This window comes from Bubalus bubalis, chromosome 3, assembly GCF_019923935.1.
Source record: "Bubalus bubalis isolate 160015118507 breed Murrah chromosome 3, NDDB_SH_1, whole genome shotgun sequence".
In the NCBI taxonomy this organism is placed as follows: Eukaryota; Metazoa; Chordata; class Mammalia; order Artiodactyla; family Bovidae; genus Bubalus; species Bubalus bubalis.
This window is the reverse complement of record NC_059159.1, coordinates 29837653-29855994: the sequence shown is the minus strand read 5'-3', so window position 1 is coordinate 29855994 and position 18342 is coordinate 29837653. Positions and strand designations below refer to the sequence as shown.

Sequence of the window (18342 nt, the reverse complement as noted above, 5' to 3'; positions counted from 1 at the left end):
GTAGAATTGCCCAGAGAGAGGGTAACTCAGGGGCAGTCAGTCAGCTTGCCAGGTCCTATGCCTGCCAGCTTGTGTCTGCCCAGAATGGAGACTTCATGTTCTGATCGGCACAGAAGTTAGTGGTGGCCTCGCAAATCCTCAGAAAACAGAAGTTACCATTGGCATGTCCGTAGGAGGGAGGAGAAATTGATATAAATAGCAGCAGGGACAGCAACAAGCCTGTCACAGGACCAGAGAGATTTGGGTACTCCTCCTGTGGTTGAGAGGGACAGTGAGGCTGGCCCACCCTAACCTCTGCTAGGTGCTTTCTGCACCTGCAGGTAGTCGGAAAGCTTGCAGGTTGCCTCAAGCCTGCCCGTGGGTACAAAATGATGCCTCTAAGAGTGGGCACTAACCCCCTGAGGCTGCACCTGCCTGGTCTGTGTGTCACAGGGACTCCTGCCCTCGGGTGGCAGGTGTGGATTCTGCACACTCCAAGGAGCTGAATCAGCCTAGGCTGTACAGTCCATGGGGCTTCCCAGGTGGCGCTAGTGGTAACAAACCCACCTGCCAACGCAAGAAACGTAAGAGACTCCAGGCCAGTTCAATCCCTGGGTTGGGGAGATCCCCTGGAGAAGGGCATGGCAACCTACTCCAGTATTCTTGCCTAGAGAATCCCATGGGCAGAGGGGCCTGGTGGGCTACAGTCCATACTGTTGCCCAGAGTTGGACATGACTGAAGTGACTTAGCAAGCAAGCAAGCAATACAGTCCATGGGGTGACAAGAGTTGGCCATGACTTAGCAACTAAACAACAAAAACAACCTTCAGTCTCAAGCACAAACTGTATCAGAAAAGCATGCTTGCCTTTGGAGGGCAATATTATTTACTCTCTTATGCATCTATATTTCTAGCAATTCTGGCCAAAATCATGGGAACTTATGCTTTAGAAAAAAGCAAATCGAATACACTGTTCTATTTTCAGATTCCCTTTTCCTAAAATCGTGTGCAGATTTGCCAAGGGTTTTCATGTTTTTCTTTTAAAGTTGAGTGTTCCCTGTCATCTTTATGCCAGCACATTATACTCTGGGTCTATCCACATCCTGAGTCACCAGAGACCTCGTTATGTTGATTTTAGGTGCTGGACTAGAACCAAAAGATGCCCACTTAAATTTTATTTATTTATTATTTATTTGGCTGCGCCAGGTCTTAACTGCGTATGGTACTTGGGATCTTCCATCTTAGTTGTGACACATGGAATCTAGTTCCCTGACCAGAGATCGAACTCAGATCCACTGCATTAGGAGCTTGGCGTCTTAGCCACTTGGCCACCAGGGAAGTCATGTGTATATATAATGGCTAAAAGTAGCCATTATCTTCCAGTTCTGAAGGTCAGAGGTCCAATGCAGATCTTACTGGATAAAATCAAGGTGTCAGTCAGGCTGTGTTCCTTTTTATTTTGGCCGTACCACATGGCATTTGGGATCTTAGTTTCCTGACCAGGGATCTAACCTGTGCCCCTTGCATTGGGAGTACAGAGTCTTAACCACTGGACCACCAGGAAAGTTCCTACCTTTCTTTAAAGAAATTTTTTTAATTGAAGTATATAGTTGATTTACAATGTTGTGTTAGTTTTTGTTGTACAATGAAATGATTCAGTTATGTATATATCCTTTTTTATATTCTTTTCCATTATGGTTTATCACAAGATCCTGGATACAGTTCCCTGTGCTATACAGTGGGGCCTTGTTGTTTATGCATCCTATATCAATAGTTTACCTCTGCCGGTCCCAAACTCCCAGTCCTCTCCTCCCCGCTCCCCTTCTCCTTGGCAATCATAAGTCTGTTCTCTATGTCTGTGAGTCTGTTTCCGTTTTGTAGATATATTTTAGATTTTACATATAAGTGATATCATATGGTATTTGTCTTTCTCTTTCTGATTTATACATAGTATGATAATCTCTAGTTGCATATATTTTAAATATATATGTCTGGCCTAGAACTCACATCCAGACGTAAAGAAGTCTTATATATCAAACAAACCAGTTTAGTGCCTGTCAACAGACACTTTAGAGAGAAGATGTCCAAGTGGTCAATAAGCACATGAAAAGGTTTTTCAACATCATTGCTTGTCAAAGACATGCAGAAAAAAAAAAAACAAACCCACCAGAAAGGCTAAATTTGAAAAGACTGACAATACCAAATGTTGTGAGGGTATAGCATACCCATGACTCGCATACACGGGTGGAGTATAAAATGCTGTGGCCTTTGGAAAGCTCTTTAGTAGTTCTTGGAAGAGCATATTGCTAATCTATGACCCAGAAATTTCACTCCTAAGTATATACCGAAATGAGTTCACAGACAGACTTGTATACAAATGAAAATAACAGCTTTATTCATAATAGCCCCCAAGCTGGAAACAACCCAAATATCCACCAACAGGAGAATAAATTGTGATGTATTCATGTCAAATATTCAGTTCAGTTCAGTCGCTCAGTTGTGTCCGACTCTTTGTGACCCCATGAATCGCAGCACGCCAGGCCTCCCTGTCCACACTAACTCCCGGAGTCCACTCAGACTCACATCCATTGAGTCAGTGATGCCATCCAGCCATCTCATCCTCTGTCGTCCCCTTCTGCTGCTGCTGCTAAGTCGCTTCAGTCATGTCCGACTCTGTGCGACCCCATAGACGGCAGCCCACCAGGCTCCCTGTCCCTGGGATTCTCCAGGCAAGAACACTGGAGTGGGTTGCCATATCCTTCTCCAATGCGTGAAAAGTGAAAGAAGTCGCTCAGTCGTGTCTGACTCTTTGCGACCCCATGGACTGCAGCCTACCAGGCTCCTCCATCCATGGGATTTTCCAGGCAAAAGTACTGGAGTGGGGTGCCATTGCCCCTTCTTCTCCTGCCCCCAATTCCTCCCAGCATCAGAGTCTTTTCCAATGAGTCAACTCTTTGCATGAGGTGGCCAAAGTACTGGAGTTTCAGCTTCAGCATCATTCCCTCCAAAGAAATCCCAGGGTTGATCTCCTTCAGAATGGACTGGTTGGATCTCCTTGCAGTCCAAGGGACTCTCAAGAGTCTTCTCCAACACCACAGTTCAAAAGCATCTATTCTTCGGTGCTCAGCCTTCTTCACAGTCCAACTCTGACATCCATACATGACCACTGGAAAAACTATAGCCTTGACTAGACAGACCTTTGTTGGCAAAGTAATGTCTCTGCTTTTCAATATGCTATCTGCTGCTGCTGCTGCTAAGTCGCTTCAGTCGTGTCCGACTCTGTGCGACCCCATAGACGGAAGCCCACCAGGCTCCCCTGCCCCTGGGATTCTCCAGGCAAGAACACTGGAGTGGGTTGCCATTTCCTTCTCCAATGCATGAAAGTGAAAAGTGAAAAGGAAGTCGCTCAGTCGTGTCCGACTCAGCGACCCCATGGACTACAGCCTACCAGGCTCCTCCATCCATGGGATTTTCCAGGCAAGAGGACTGGAGTGGGGTGCCATTGCCTTCTCCGAATATGCTATCTAGGTTGGTCATAACTTTCCTTCCAAGGAGTAAGCGTCTTTTAATTTCACAACAGCAAACAAAATCATGGTACACAAAACCACATGGATGATTTTCAAAAACATTATAGTGAGTGAAAGATGTCAGATATGCTGTTTTTAAAGGTTCAAGAATAGGTAAAACTAACCTCTGGTGATAGAAGGCAAAATACTGGTCCCCTCTGTTCTTTCACCTGAGAGAAACTCTCTAAACTGCTGAAAATGTTCTATATTTGAGTTGGTGGTGGTTATGTAAGCTGTATATTTAAGATACGTGCATTTTGCCAGCAAAGGAAACCATAAACAAAATGAAAAGACAACCTGTGGTAAAGGAGAAGATACTTGCAAATAGCGCAACCAGCAAGGGTTTAATTTCCAAAATAAACATCTCATACAACTCAAGAACAAAGAACCAAAACACCCAATCAAAATATAGGCAGGAAACCTCAGTGGAAGACATACAGATGGCAAACAGGCACATGAAAAGTTGCTCAGTATCACTAATTATTAGAGAAACACCAGTCAGAATGGCTATCATTAAAAAGTCTACAAAAAGTGCTGGGGAGGGTGGAGAAAATGGAACCCTCCCACACATTCAAATGATAATGTAAATTGGTACAGCCACTGTGGAGAACAGCACTAAAAAAAATGAAAAGTAGAATTGCCATATGATCCAGCAATCCCACTCGGGGTATTTATCTGGACAAAACTATAATTCAGAAAGATACATTCATCTCTGTATTCAAAGCAGCACTATTTACAATAGCCATTTACAAAAGACATGGAAGCAACCTACTTGTCCATGACAGATGAATGGATAAAGAAGATGGGGTACATATATACAATGGAATATTACTCAGCCATAAAAAAGGAATGAACTAATGCCATTTGCAGCAACATGGTTGGACCTAGAGATTATCATACTAAGTGAATTGAGTCAGAAAGAGAAATACCATATGATACTACTTATATGTGGAATCTGAACTATGACACAAATGAATTTGTTTACTAAACAGACTCACAGACATAGAGAATAGATTTGTGGTTGCCAAGGGGGAGCGGAGTGGTGAGTGTTGGATTGGGAGTTTGGTGTTAGCAGATGTAAATTACTATATATAGAATGGATAAACAAGGTCCTATCAAACAGGGAATATAAATATCTTATCATAAATCATAACAGAAGAGAATACAAAAAAGAATATATATATGTATAAATGAATCACTTTGCTGTACACCAGAAACCTTGTAAATCAACTATACTTTCAAAAAAAAAATTGAACCCCTCCAAAAAAAGTCACAAAAATTGCACTTTAGCAAAGTGTCAATTATTTTATCTTCCTTTTTTCCAATACCTACTGTATAAAAATTTTAAAGCAAACTTGTTAAAAAGTTAAATCAGATTCATTTGGAATTTACCCTGAATGAAGGAGTCATAAATTGGCCCAAAGGTGGCAGCCTAGGAAAGAGTTAATACAGATGGAGTGTCTTTAGCTAGCCTTGTTAAAAAAGAAAAAATCATTTAGTAAAATGTCAGTTATCTGCTGAGGGAAATCGACAACAGTGTTTAGCTCAGTGAATTTTCTATTTACCAGCAAGGTATAAATGTAATATAAAAAAAAATAAGAGTTTGGAACTAGATCGAGGTGATGGCTGTACAGAACCACGAATGCAGTGTCAGTGAACTGTACACGTTAAAATGTCTGTTATATCACTTTCATCTTAATTTTTAAAAGTATTCAATAAAAAAGTAGAAGACAAAAGATATGTGCATTTTGCTGTGTGTAAACTATACACCTCCAATGAACCCCTAATACATACAGCTAAAGCTGTACTCGGAGGGAAATTTATAGTCATTAATAAAATTAATTTGGACAGCGACTGCAGCCTTGAAATTAAAAGACACACTTGCTCCTTGGAAGGAAAGCTATGATAAACATAGTGTATTAAAAAGCAGAGACATTAACCTTGCCTGCAAAGGTCCATATAATCAAAGCCATGGTTTTTCCAGTAGTCATGTACAGAGAAGACTGAGCACTGAAAGATTGATGCTTTCCAATTGTGGTGTTGGAGGAGTCTTGAGAATCCCTTGAACTGCAAAGAGATCAAACCAGTCACCTCTAAAGGAAATCAACCCTGAATATTCATTGGAACAACTGATGCTGAAGCTCCAATACTTTGGCCACCTGCTTCAAAGAGCCCACTCAATGGAAAATACGCTGATGCTGGGAAAGATTCAAGGCAAAAAGGGAAGAGGGTGGCAGAGAATGAGATGGTTGGATGGCATCACTGACTCAATGGACATAAATTTGAGCAAACTCCAGGAGATAGTGGAGGACAGAAGAGTCTGGTGTGCTACAGTCCATGGGATCGCAGAGTCAAACACAACCTAGCGACTGAACAACAAAAAATACTAAAAATAAAGAACCTCTGTATTTAATTCAATAAACTAATGATAAGATAAAAACAATTAACAAAGGAAGGTGAAAATTAAGGAAGTAGGGCACAAAAAATTAGTTAAAAGTTATTATATGAAAATGTTATTTCTTTCAAGATCTGAATAAAATAGGGCAACAAAATAGGTTTGGAAAATATTTGAGTTCCATCAGTGGTTCTTGTTAGTTTGTCTTTAAATTGGTGCTGTGATCAATAGAACCATAATAATGGCATTTGGTGTGGAGTTCATTCACTTATTAAATTTAAAAAATCTGTTGACTATCAAGCTCCTGAAGACGCTGTTTTATAATCTGTCAGGAAAGCCCAAGTGTGAGAACTTTGATTTCAGCTGCTGCTTGTCCCGGAGAGGCAGGTCATTTATCCACATTACCTAGCTCATTCGGGCGCACGATGGCTCCTGCCAGGCAGGTGCTGTCCTCATCGGAGATGAAGTTGCCCCGGGGTGCCTGCTCGCGTGTGACTGGGAATTCAGGGTGACCCAGGCCTCAGGAAGGCAGGAGGAAGCACTCATGGGTTTCAGGGGGCCAGGAGGCTTCGCGGCAGGTGCAAACGGGCCCCGAGTGTCGGGAGCCGAGGCCCGAGGCGCGGTCCCGCAGGGCTTGCCGGCTGGAGCGGCGCAGGTGCGGGCCTCGCGGCGAGCAGGGGTGGGTGCGCTCGCGGTGGCCAGGTGCGGGCGGGGCGGGGGCCGAGGCCGGACAGCGGCCGGGGCGGGGCGGGGCGGGCGCCGCACCCCGTATGCCAGAGGGGCGGCGGGCGCGCGCGGACGGCGGTAGCGCGCGGGGCGCTGCGGGCGCGCGGGTGAGCGGGGACGCGCGGCGGAGAGGCCTGCGCGCCAGGCTGCGGGAGCCATGCGGCGGGCGAGAAGCGGCGGGGCGACCAAGCCACGCGGGCAGAAGCGGCCGGGGACCTCCAGGGCCCCTGCCTCGGCCCCTAGTGCCGATCGCGCACGGCGGCCCGCGGTTCAGGCCGGGGGCGGGAGCCGGGCGGCGGCGAGGCAGCCGGCGGCCAAGCGACGGTCGCCGCCGGTGCAGGAGGCGGGCCCCGGGGAGCCGCCGCCGGTGCCGCCGTTGCCCCCGCCTCCGCCCGCGGCGCTCACCGCGTCCGAGCTGGACCTGGGCGAGCAGCGGGAGCGCTGGGAGACCTTCCAAAAGCGGCAGAGGCTCAGCTTCGAGGGCGCCGCCAAGCTGCTGCTGGACACTTAGTGAGTGCGGCGCGGCCGGGCCGGCGCCCCTAACGTCGCCACGGTGCTCGAGCCGCGCACCGGCCGGACAAAGGCCTCCGCCCGGCCCGCGCTGCGCGCCGAGGCGGCAGCCTTCCCGGGATGAGGGTCGGCGCGGCTCCCCGGTCCCGGGGCCCCTTTCGTGTTTGTGCATGTGTGTTTGGAGAGCGGCTGTGAGGGCAGGGATGGGGCGAGAGGCGCTGGGACAGTTCGGAGCCTCCGGGGAGACCGGCGGCTCGGTTACAGCGCGCACAGTGCGCGGAGCCAGGCGGCGGGAAGACCGAGCGGGCCGCTGGGTTCGGAACCTCCGCGAGCGCTCCAAGGCCCGGGGCTCTGCTTCCCCCAGCTTTGCGACCGCGGGCCAAGGACCCCCGGCTTCCCAGCGGCCCCAGGAGGACTTGGGACGGTCCGTGGGGTTCGCAGTGAGCTGTTAGCTCCGGGGGGCGCCTCGTCGTCTAGATGAGGCCCCTGCCCTGTAGCGCCCTTAATATTTCATTGTCAGTCGTGTTTCACTAGAACCCCTCCCCCCAAAAAACAAAACAACCCAACAATTGCATAACAACTTGAGGATCTCTTTTTCTTAAAAGTGTTTTTTTTGTCTTTTGTCCGTAAGAAATTCTCTTCGTTAGGCGAGTGCTTCTCAGAGATGAAATATTGGGTTTTCCGTTTGCTTCACTTTTTGGTTTATCATCTTGGACTGTAGGCTGAACATTTAAAAATCTACATCATCCAACAATTTTGAGCCCTTAAAGTGTGCCAGCTACTGCCCAGTGTCGTAAAACGCAGATTTGGAGTAAATTTAGACTTTAAAACAAACTGATAAATGGCAAAAAAAAAAAAAAAAAAAAAAAAAAAAAAGATTTCAAAGTGTTGAGGTGAAAGGATGAGGTTTTTTTTTTTTTTTTTAACCTATCAGATTGGCGCAAGTTACATTCATTCAAGAAAGAAAAACTAAATTAGAAAGAATATGTAACTTCACTGTTACTGTTAAAACATTATTGTATAAATCTGGAGGATCATAGAGCAAACAGTTAACTGTGGGTCCCTCTGGGTGTTAGGAGGCTCATCTTTAGCACTGTCCAATGTTGTAGGGTTTGTTTTTTACCGTAAGCATTGTGTATGCAGGGAAAAAATACATCAAATTAATGGAGTCAGCTTGTATAGAAACATGAAAAAGCATACAGTCTTGGTAACCAAATAAATGCAAATTAAAGCTGCAGCAAGCTCCTTTTCCTGTAATTATTGCTTGAGAAGATTCAGTGAAATGTTTTCTCATTCATTACTGATAAGTGTTTAGCCCTTCTGGAAAGTACTTGGATGATATTTATCAAATCTTAATAATGTCCAATGAAGGACCCGACTTACAAGTTTTAAAGGGATTAAAGTTGAACATAATGTGTACAGATAGCTCTGTAAAAATTCACATGTATGCAAAATACTGGAGGGAAATGCAGCAGAATTATAGGAGCCTTTTGTTAACTTTCTCAGAGACTCTTCTGAACCACTGGACTCGGCCTGGTCCTCTTGTCTTTCTTTTTCTCAGCAGCCTGTACACCCTTTTTCACAGTCATGTAAATATTCAGTAATTTGTGTAATGGCTGCTCAAGGTCCCTAAGGCCGGGACCCTGTCTACTGTCCCTTGTTTTTTTATTGCCCTGCTTATAAAAAATCTTAATTAGTACTGGCCATATAAATAAAAATGGTCAGGTGGCTGGTTTAGGATCTCCACCCCAGTTCTCTCTTTTCCATCATGGGGAATAATTTATTCTGCGACTTAGCAAAATAGAAGTGGAAAAAAGAGCTTGTAGACACAGAAGGCACTGAATCCTTTTATAAAACTGAGGGCACCTCAAAAGCAGAAACGTGTCCCCGTTGTCCTGTGAAGACTCCGGTTCCATCTTGTTGCTCTCTTTCCACTGCGGCCTGACCGCTTAGGAATCCTAATCTCTCTGATTTCTGCTCCCTCCAGCGAATACCAGGGCCTGGTGAAACACACAGGAGGCTGCCACTGTGGGGCCGTGCGCTTTGAAGTTTGGGCCTCGGCTGACCTGCACATCTTTGACTGCAAGTGAGTGTCGTCTTTTCCTACATTGTTTCAGAGGACACAGCGCGTGAGGGCGCTTCAGCATCGTCTGGGGAGTTGGGATCCAGGTGAAACCACCATGGCCGTGAGCAGGGAGTTTGGGTCAGGTGATGGGTACATAAAGGTTCATGTTCTGTTTTTTCCTTTTGTGTGTGTTAGACGTTTTCATTAAAAATTTAAAAGATGGTGGGAGGCTAAGAATAACAGCCTGCTGTGTGTGTGACAGCTCAGTCCTGCAGCACAGCCTGGGGACATGGAGGGGTCCCTCGACTCGGGCCAGGCAGTTTCTCAGAGACGAGTGCCAGCTGTGTGTGGGAGAGAGTGGTACCTTGAAGATGGTTGGGCTGGATGCTGGATGAAAGGCCTTGGGCAGAGTCTGCAGAACTCCACAGAATGGGGTGGGGTGAGGCAAGTGCATGCACACCTGGAAGCTTGCTATGCCCCAGGCCACCTGGCACATCTGTCTAGGTGAGGCAAGTGACGCTACCAGGGACAGCAGAGGGCCCGCTGTCAGCACCTGCCCGCCTTGTGATAGGTCAGGCCCTCCAGGCTCGCCTTCTGACCTGTGGTTGGTGTGTAACTGACTGTTCAACAATAGCCAGTTCTTTCTGCCCCTTGGTGCTGTGGTACCTGGGTTATATGTGAAGAATGAATAAATTCCATGGAATTCCTCCCGCGGGGACCTGACCCAGTACTAACAGATGGAAGAAGCAGCCCTATGGAATAAGCTGTTACAGGACCCCGTGTGGAATTAGAGTTTCGTAAAAGGGGGGACTAAAACAAGGGACTTAGGTTTACTTCTGAGGACCTGTGGGCCGTGGAGCTGGGCTTCCTCTGATGTGCAGAGGAGGTCAGGGGACCTAGGCTTCCTTGTCCGTTTCTGCGGGGGATGTGGATCCTGAGGCGGAGAGCAGAGATCTGCCTGATGCTAGTTTTCTGTGAGTCTCCAAAACCCACCCTTCCCGTCGCTCGTAAGCCAGGGGTGGGGGTGGGGGTGGGGAGCGGGAACGTGGTTCTGCACATCCTGGTTTTCTTAGGGTTGTGTGGCCTGCACTGCTGGCTGTGGACCTGCGGAGCAGAGGCCCCCAGGCACCCAACCTGCCTGCCTGAGCCACCCTTCCTTGGAGGACAGTGAGAGGGCCTTCACCTCCATGGTCAGCCGGCTCCTGGGACTGGGAAACCCAGAGGGCACATAGGGTTGTTCACCGTCCGGGGTCTGCTTGTGTCTTTCCGTAGCTGCAGCATCTGCAAGAAGAAGCAGAACAAACACTTCATTGTCCCAGCTTCTCGCTTCAAGCTTCTGAAGGTGAGTGTTTTGAGCGGGGCTGGGGGGCCCTGCCCTGGCTTACAGGGGGCCGGGAGCCTCCTGGGCCTCTCGGGGGCTTTACTTTCCCTGTCACCCAGGTTTCATGCTTCTCTTTAAAAAGTTATGTTATTTTTCTCGTTTATATTTTGGATACATATTTGATCCATTATGTATAAACATGGAGGATCAAAAAATAAATTTAAGATCACCCAGATCCTATCAATCAAAGGTAACCATTATTGTGTTTTGGTGTGTGTCCTTGTGCATTATTTTGGACATGGATGAATACGTCTAAATATATGCGTTTTTCTCAGCACAGAATTTTACCTCATTTTCTGTTTTACAACTGACTCTTACCATTTCCCAATGAAAAATAAATGATTGAAAAGATTTTTAACTTTATTCTTTGGGGGAATATTTTGTGCTTGGTCCCAGCTTTGCAAGGTAAAAGAGAGAAAGGCCTTCCTGCCACTGTCCCTTGGCCCCTGGCCTCCCCTCCACCCCCTCCCCGGCCATAGCCACTTTCTACTTATACAATTATGGCTGTATTTGTAGTGTTTTTTGTTATATGAATGTGCCACAAGTGATTTTCTACACTTGAACGTCTAGGTTGAGTGCAGTGCTATCTTGAACCTCCCTGTGCCTAAGTCTTTAATAATTTAGAAATTGTTTCTTTGGATCAGTTCTCTTGGAAGTAAAATCTCTGGTCAAAGAGGACAGAAGCTTTGGCACTCTGTGCTCACGGGGTGGGATGGGGCTGTGATTGGTCCTCGGGTCCCATTGCCTGCTGTGGTCTGATGAGTGTCTTTGCTTTGGGGTTGTGACCTGTGCGAAGGTCTCCTTCCCTGGGTCAGGAGGGCCTCCTGGAAGCACATCTGGTCATGTCTGCACTCCTGGCCCCAGGGCCTTGGCAATGAGTGGCCCCTCAGTGAGCGTCTGGAAGGAGAAGCTGAGATTTAATCCCGGGCACTTTGGGTCAGTTTGTCTGCTTTTCTTTGTCTGCCCTGGATCTTTCCAATGGGTGTCTTATGTGGGGAGGAGGGTGCCAGTGGGCAGCAAGCCTGCCCTTGTCTTTCCCACGAGACCCCCTCCCCTGGGTGCCAGCTAGAGACTGTGGCCCGACCCCTTGAGACAGGTGGTCCCCGAAGACACATGGGCGGCCAGGGGCCCTCGGTTTCAGAGTTGACAGTTACCCACTTTGTCCCCTCCATGGGCCCGCCCGCCAGTCATTGCCCTGGTGTTTACTGCACTGTTCTCTTCTCTGACCCAGCCTGTTGAAGGAGCAATTTTCTGTTTGTCCTTTAAAATTAAGTACAGAACTCATTCTTTGATTCAGCAGTGTTTATGAGCACCTCTTGTGTGCCAGGCTCTGTCACACTGAAACCCAGCAGTTTATGTGGCAGACGAGGCCCTTGTCCCCTCAGGGCTTATGTTTTATGAAGGGGAGACAGAGAAATAAGAGGCCTAGAAGTGCCGCGTGGAGAGTTAAGCAGGGCAGCGTGGCAGAGGCCGACCGGTGGCGAGTCTTGGTGGGCTCGGGCAGACCCCTAGAGATGAGGCTGTTGGGGGTGCACACTCTGCATGTCCAAGGAGCTGCAGGTTGGCCTTCGTGGCCAGAGGGTGGAGGCAGACCAGTGGGCAGGCTGGAAATGAGCATCCTTAGAATGGAAGGACTGGTCAGGCTCAGAGGGTGTGACCCCTGGGGTCGGGAGAATTGACCATGGGTCTGTCGTCATGGTGGTCATTTCTGACAGGGCAGGGAGACAGAAGTGAGCAGGGAGGTTGAATGTACAGGGCATTACAACTTAGATGGGCCATGTGTTCAGCAGAAATTTCGAGGGTGGGTCAGGCTGGTGGTTGGATGCATGGACAGGGTCTGGTGTCAGCACTGGGCCCTCATGCTGATGAGACCCAGGAGGCCGTGAGACTGTGAGTTTCTTGAGGGGAAGTGTTTGATCAGATACCCTTACATGGTTGGGGACCACGTGACTGTTCCCTGCTGCCTGTATGTGGAGGAGAGGTCGGGGGTGGGGGTGTTGAGAAGAGGCCCCTCAGGGAGCCACTTCTCTGTGTGGCTCCGAGGGACCCTCTCCACGGTGATGGTCGGGAAGACATGTGGAAACCTCTGACCCTTCAGGCACCCAGTGTCTCCAGAGATAAACTGCTGCTTTCTCAGTTATTCTTTGAAAGTGCGTGCCAGGGTGTGTGCTTTTTAAAAATAGGAATGGTAGTGTACTGCACAAATTGTTTCAAACCTCGCCTTTTCAGCTCCCTCTGTAACCTTGGAGATTGTCTGCTTGTTAGTATTTCTAAGTGGAATTGCCTCATTCTTTTCAAAACTCGGAGAGATTCCATTCTAATGTCTATACTTGATTCCTTTAATCTTCTGTGGGACAGTTTCCATTTTTTATAAGGTTTTGCCTTTACAGATGGTGCGTTAACACCTATATCCACGTGGTTGGATAAAATACAGAGTTTTAATTGCAAGATACATTTCTAGAAGTGGCATTGCTGGGTTAGAGAAAATGTGCGTTTTGCAATGTTGGCAGATGTTATCCAGTGTGGTGGATTTGTACTCCTGTGACTCACATCCAGGAGTGCACGTTTCTCTACACACGCAGTTCTGAGTAAGCTCAGTTGGTGATTTTTCCCCGGGACAATGAAGAGCATACCTCACTGCAGTTCGTGAGCATGGATATCGTGTCAAAGGTTAAAGAGAGACCTGTTCTCCGGTTTCTCTGAACTGTCTGCACGTCCTCTGCTGGGTTTCCTGTCTGTGTCTCCATTAGGGATGTTAGCCTGTGATGTCCTTTCCTGGTCCTTTGTAGATGAATTTGACTCCAGCGAGCATGTTCTCAAGGCCTTGAGCGGTGCTGTCTGGGGACACAGGGACCCAGTCCCTCACTTGATGCCTCCTCATTTAGGCCTGGGCCGCAGTGGGGAGCTCAAGGTCAGAGGTTTTGTGTGCAGGGAGCCCTGAGTTGTCATGCTCCAGGCTGATGGGTCTCCAGGTCTTGAGGATGGGCCCCAACCTCAGACAGGACGTGTCCTCGTGACCCTGGGAGCCGGGCCAGAGGGCGTTCCCCACTGAGGTTTTTACAGGGTTTATTTCTGTAAAAGACAACTGAAGCTCCTTGTCTGTGTCTCTCAGGGAGCCGATAGCATCACCACGTACACCTTCAATACCCACAAGGCACAGCACACCTTCTGTAAGCGCTGTGGCGTCCAGAGCTTTTATTCTCCCCGCTCTAACCCTGGAGGCTTCGGTGAGTGGAATGGGGGCAAGCTTGGGGCACCAACGCCCTGTGGCCACCTGGGGTGAGACGCACTCTGGAATGGGTGCTGGAGTCTCTGGCCAGCCTCCTGCCTGGCCAGGCCTCTCCCTCACGTGTGTGAGAGGAGCGGGGCTCGCCCGCTGAACTCTTTGCAGACACGGCATAGCCTGGCCCTGGGCCTCCAGAGACCCTCCGGTCCTGACTCGCATTTCCTGCTGCGGTGGGAGCTGGATGCTGCTGGGGGGGCCCACTGCAGGGGGAGGACATGGGCCTGGGGTGGCGGGGGTGGCGCGTGAAGGAGGTGAGGATGAACAGCAGTGATGATGCCAGTAAAACTGGGCTTGTTCAAACACAAACAAGGAAACCCCAGGTCCCTCTTCTTGGATCTGGGGGCAAAACCACCCTTAGACAGTTAAGAATGACGCCAGCCGCTATGCAAATCGGGTAGGAAGTAGCCATGGAGGCTGCTTCTGGAAGCCTGCAGCCTCCAGGACTGCCATGGGCCAGCTGTCTCGAGCCTTGGGGGGGCCTGACGTCACCCTGCCCGCCTACCCTTCTTCCCATAGAGCTCCTGTCTGCTCCTTTCCTGCTACACGGAGTGTGTTTCCCGCCTGCCTTCCTGTACGGATGGGGACATATTTAAAGCTGAGAAAGTTACCCCTCAGTGCCCTGGACGAGGCCTGTGAATTCCTCAGGCTGCCCAGCAGAGGTGGCTCCAGGCTCGAGCCTTTCTCTTTTGTCCTCTCAGCTCAATGTTGAATGACGGTCAGCCCTGGCCACCCCTGAGCCCCGTTTGAGAGAAGGAGAGTGAGCCAGGAGCTGCCGTGGTGAGCTGTGGGGTGGGTTTGTCTGAGAGCCTGCCCGGCTCTCACGCCCACCTCCCTGCAGGGATTGCCCCCCACTGCCTGGACGAGGGCACCGTGCGCAGCGTGGTGGTGGAAGAGTTCAATGGCAGCGACTGGGAGAAGGCCATGAAGGAGCATAAGACCATCAAGAACATGTCCAAGGAATGAGCTCCCACGCCTCCTGTCCAGGAAGGGCCTACGGCCTCTGCAGTCTGCTCCGGCCACCAGTGTCTTCAGGCAGCTCTTGTCCTCCCCTAGCTGATTTTGACATAGGCTAGTTACCCTTCTGTCCCCTTTCCTGACTTTTGTGCGATCTTCTAGAGAAATAAATATTTTTAACATTAAAGCGGTTCCTCTGGTTTATCGTCTTCCCTGTCCTTTGGTTTTGCTTCCGAGGCCAGTGGTTCAGTGGCAGGTAATTACTGAGCACTGTTACGGTTCTTGCAGCCATGGCCTGGCTGGGGGGTGGGGCGGGGGGCATGGTGTCAAAGGACAAATGAGAGCTGGTGAGTGGTCACAAGCTACCCAAGCTGTGACAAGAACATGAACCCAGGAGTCTGGAGGAGAAGGAGGTAGTTGTGGAAGACCTCTGGGGGAGTGTGATGGGAGCCTGTTTCTTTTTTTTTTTTTAAAGTCAATCAGCTTCTGATCCCCCCCCCACCCCCAATTGTGGTAAAATACACAAAATTAATTTCTAGTGCACAGCTCAGTGGTGCTGGGTATGTTTACGGTTTTGTGCCACCAATTTCCACAGCTCTTCATTTTGCAAAACTGAGCCCCCTCTACCCATCAACAATAACTTTGAGCCTATGTTTTTAAAGGAAGCAGGATTTGGGAAAAGAAGGGAAAAGCAGCTGTGGACAGAGGTGTGGGCACAAGGTAAAGCCAGACTTGTGGTGGGAAGAAATAGAGGGTCAGAAAGAAATAGAAGCCGCCTGTGGCATCTTGGCTCTGTCCTATATGTGCTGGGAAGCCCTGAGGGCTCTAAACAGTCTTCCGACCAGTACCCTGCCCCACCCTCCGTGTTCCATGTAGCTTCGTATCATAATCAGTGCTTTATTTATTACAATAAGATGCTTTCTTAAAGCATTCCTTCCATTACCAACTACTGGGTGTATATGTACATACATAATGGCAAATGCATAGTAAGTATTGCTCTTTGCTTTAGGAAAGTGACTTATGAAATTATCTGGGAGGGAGAGTAGACCAGAAAAAAGAGCAGGAGGAGGACATCCAGATGGACTGGGGTTCTGTGTGGTCACCACATCAGCTGAAGGCAGGTTGGAAGGAGCTGGTAAAACATTCTACAGGTGAAACAGGAGTATATTCTGGTGCAGTGAACATCCCCTCTGACCTGCCTCCCTCTTGCAGTGGCATATAAAACATATAGTTTTGTGTCTCCTAAAAACAAATGCTAAGTCGCTTCAGTCGTGTCTTCATGACCCTGTGGACTGTAGCCCACCAGGCTCCTCTGTCCATGAGATTTTCCAGGCAAGAATACTGGAGTGGGTTGCCATTCCTTTCTCCAGGGGATCTTCGCCACCCAGGGATCAAACTCAAATCTCTTATGTCTCTGGCATTGGCAGGCGAATTCTTTACTACTAGATTCTGTATGGAGAAGGCAATGGCACCCCACTCCAGTACTCTTGCCTGGAAAATCCTGTGGACTGAGGAGCCTGGTGGGCTGCAGTCCATGGGGTCGCTAAGAGTCGGACACGACTGAGCAACTTCACTTTCATGCATTGGAGAAGGAAATGGCAGCCCACTCCAGTGTTCTTGCCTGAAGAATCCCAGGGACGGGGAGCCTGATGGGCTGCTGTCTATGGGGTCGCAGAGTTGGACACGACTGAAGCGACTTAGCAGCAGCAGCAGCTTCTGTATGTTTTGTTTTGCAACTTGCATTTTTTTTGTTTGTTTGGTAGCATCTTGCTCTTCTCGTGTCCCCTGCATTGGGAGCGCGGAGTCTTAGCCACTGGACCACCTGGGAGGTCCCCTTGTGGAGGCGTTTTCCCTAGATTTGAATCTGATGTATAGTCCACAAAGATAAATCCATGGAATTATGGTTGAACAAATTCAGTATAGACTGTTCTGCGTGTGTATGGGGGGTGAGCCTGCCTTGGAAAAAAACATGAAAATACATGACATAGGACGGGATTCCAGAGACCTTTATGTTTATTTATAATAATCGCAGGTCTGTGTTAGGGAGTTCACAGACACTGTGTCATTGTGTGAACTCTTCCACACAAGAACTCGAGAAGCTAGCAAGGTAGCTGTCGTCCTTGGCTTGGTTTGTGTTTGGTGGCTTTGGTTTTGTCGCCCAGAGAAAGACGCTCAGGTCTGGCAGCCTGTTGGGTCTGCACAGCTCCCATTTTATTAGAGCCTGGGCAGTTTGGAGGAGAGGGCCCTGGAACTCAGGTTGACGCTGGGATGTCCTTGACTCGGGGAGACAAGCCTGCTCCAGACAGGCCCTGGGCTCCCTGGCTGTCTTTCCCTTGGTTTCTTGGTCCGAGAGCCCGTTCTGGCTCAGAGAAAGTTCAGAGAGTTAATCCTCATGTAGCGGGAGAACAGCATATAGAGGCGGCGGAACCAGAGCAGCTGGCTGCGGTGGCAGGACATGGCTCTCTGGGGGGACGAGAGGAGTGGTTCTGGAGCTGGTGGCTCTGCTCTTTCCATCTGCCTCCTCCCACCTGCGCACTCGGAGCCGCAGCCGGACCTGGCTTCCCCTGTAACCTTCGAAATCCCCTGGATTGGCCTCTAGTGGCTGCTTCCCGCCCCACCCCTCCATCTCCTGACATCCCCGTGACAAGACCAGCCGGTGCTGATGCAGCCGAGCACAATCTCAGTTAACAACCCTGTGAGCGAAGGGCTTTACTGTTGCTTTTTTTTTTTTTTTTTAACAGATGAGGAAACTCATCCATCTCAAATAGCAAGCAGGTAGTAAAGCTGAGATTGGAACCCAGAGCCCTCAGGTTGACTCGAGCCTACATTCTTCACTCCTTTGCCTTGCCTATATTCTTCATCCTTTGGCCCTGTTACCCCATGTATATGACTCATGCAGGGCTGTTTTCTGCCCAGACTCCTCTGAATCAGCTAAGCTGGGTAAATACAGCCACTCTGAGAAGAAGAAAGGAAATGGTACCCATAGGTCCAGGGGTTTCTTTGCCATCCGGTGGGGGAATGTTATCTGATTATTCAGAACTAATGTAGCTCGGTTTCTAAATAGAATAGATCATAACAACTGATTTAACTAGATAGACCCTATAAATACAGTTCCTGTTTTTCTGTAAGGACCATAACTAATGCTTATAATCTAAGCGAGTATCATTGCAAACATTTATGTAAAAAACTCATTTTATATTCATCGTTCAAACATCCATGGCTTTAGAGATGTAAATACCCCGTGATGACTATAAGCTTGAAGCTGATAATAAGAACCATCACTATATTCAGGCAAAAATATTACATACTGTAGTTTCAACAGGAAATACAACCAAAATTTTTAAATAAAAATTTTTCTCAGAGTACCATTGGAACATATACATTTACCATCTGTAAAATAGATAATGGGAGCTCAGTCTGGTGCTCTGTGATGGCCTAGAGGGGTGGGATGGGGTGTGAGGTGGGAGGGAGGTTCAAGAGG

At 48.6% G+C, this 18342-nt stretch overlaps 2 protein-coding genes across 13 annotated transcripts in view; one reads left to right on the top strand and one right to left on the bottom strand.

The window, feature by feature from the left end:
• The first annotated feature begins 6778 nt into the window (after positions 1 to 6778).
• Positions 6779 to 15043, top strand: CENPV (centromere protein V). Of its 6 annotated transcripts, none has more exons than XM_044939215.1 (6): positions 6779 to 7175; positions 9163 to 9261; positions 10513 to 10582; positions 11418 to 11557; positions 13734 to 13848; positions 14606 to 14833. In XM_044939215.1, the coding sequence occupies exons 1-6, from the start codon at positions 6823 to 6825 to the stop codon at positions 14618 to 14620; spliced, it is 792 nt and encodes a 263-aa protein (XP_044795150.1). In that variant the 5' UTR covers positions 6779 to 6822; the 3' UTR covers positions 14621 to 14833. The 6 variants fall into 6 exon arrangements, with proteins under 6 accessions (XP_044795150.1, XP_044795148.1, XP_044795149.1 ...); XM_044939213.1 differs by lacking the exon at positions 14606 to 14833 and adding an exon at positions 14424 to 14566; XM_044939214.2 differs by having other exon boundaries at positions 6783 to 7175; positions 14746 to 15043.
• The window catches only part of PIGL (phosphatidylinositol glycan anchor biosynthesis class L), a 50301-nt gene continuing 40968 nt past the window's right edge, over positions 9010 to 18342 (bottom strand). For 2 of the 7 annotated variants that reach the window (XM_025278994.3, XM_025278995.3), the window contains 2 exons: positions 10424 to 10521; positions 9010 to 9175 (listed from right to left, as the gene is read on the bottom strand). In XM_025278994.3, coding sequence (XP_025134779.3) covers positions 10432 to 10521 — 90 coding nt within the window. In that variant the 3' untranslated portion in view covers positions 9010 to 9175; positions 10424 to 10431. Of the gene's footprint in view, positions 9176 to 10423; positions 10522 to 16856; positions 17433 to 18342 lie in introns of those variants that run through there. The other 5 variants (XM_006079484.4, XM_025278996.3, XR_006549550.2 and 2 more) reach the window with 4 other exon arrangements.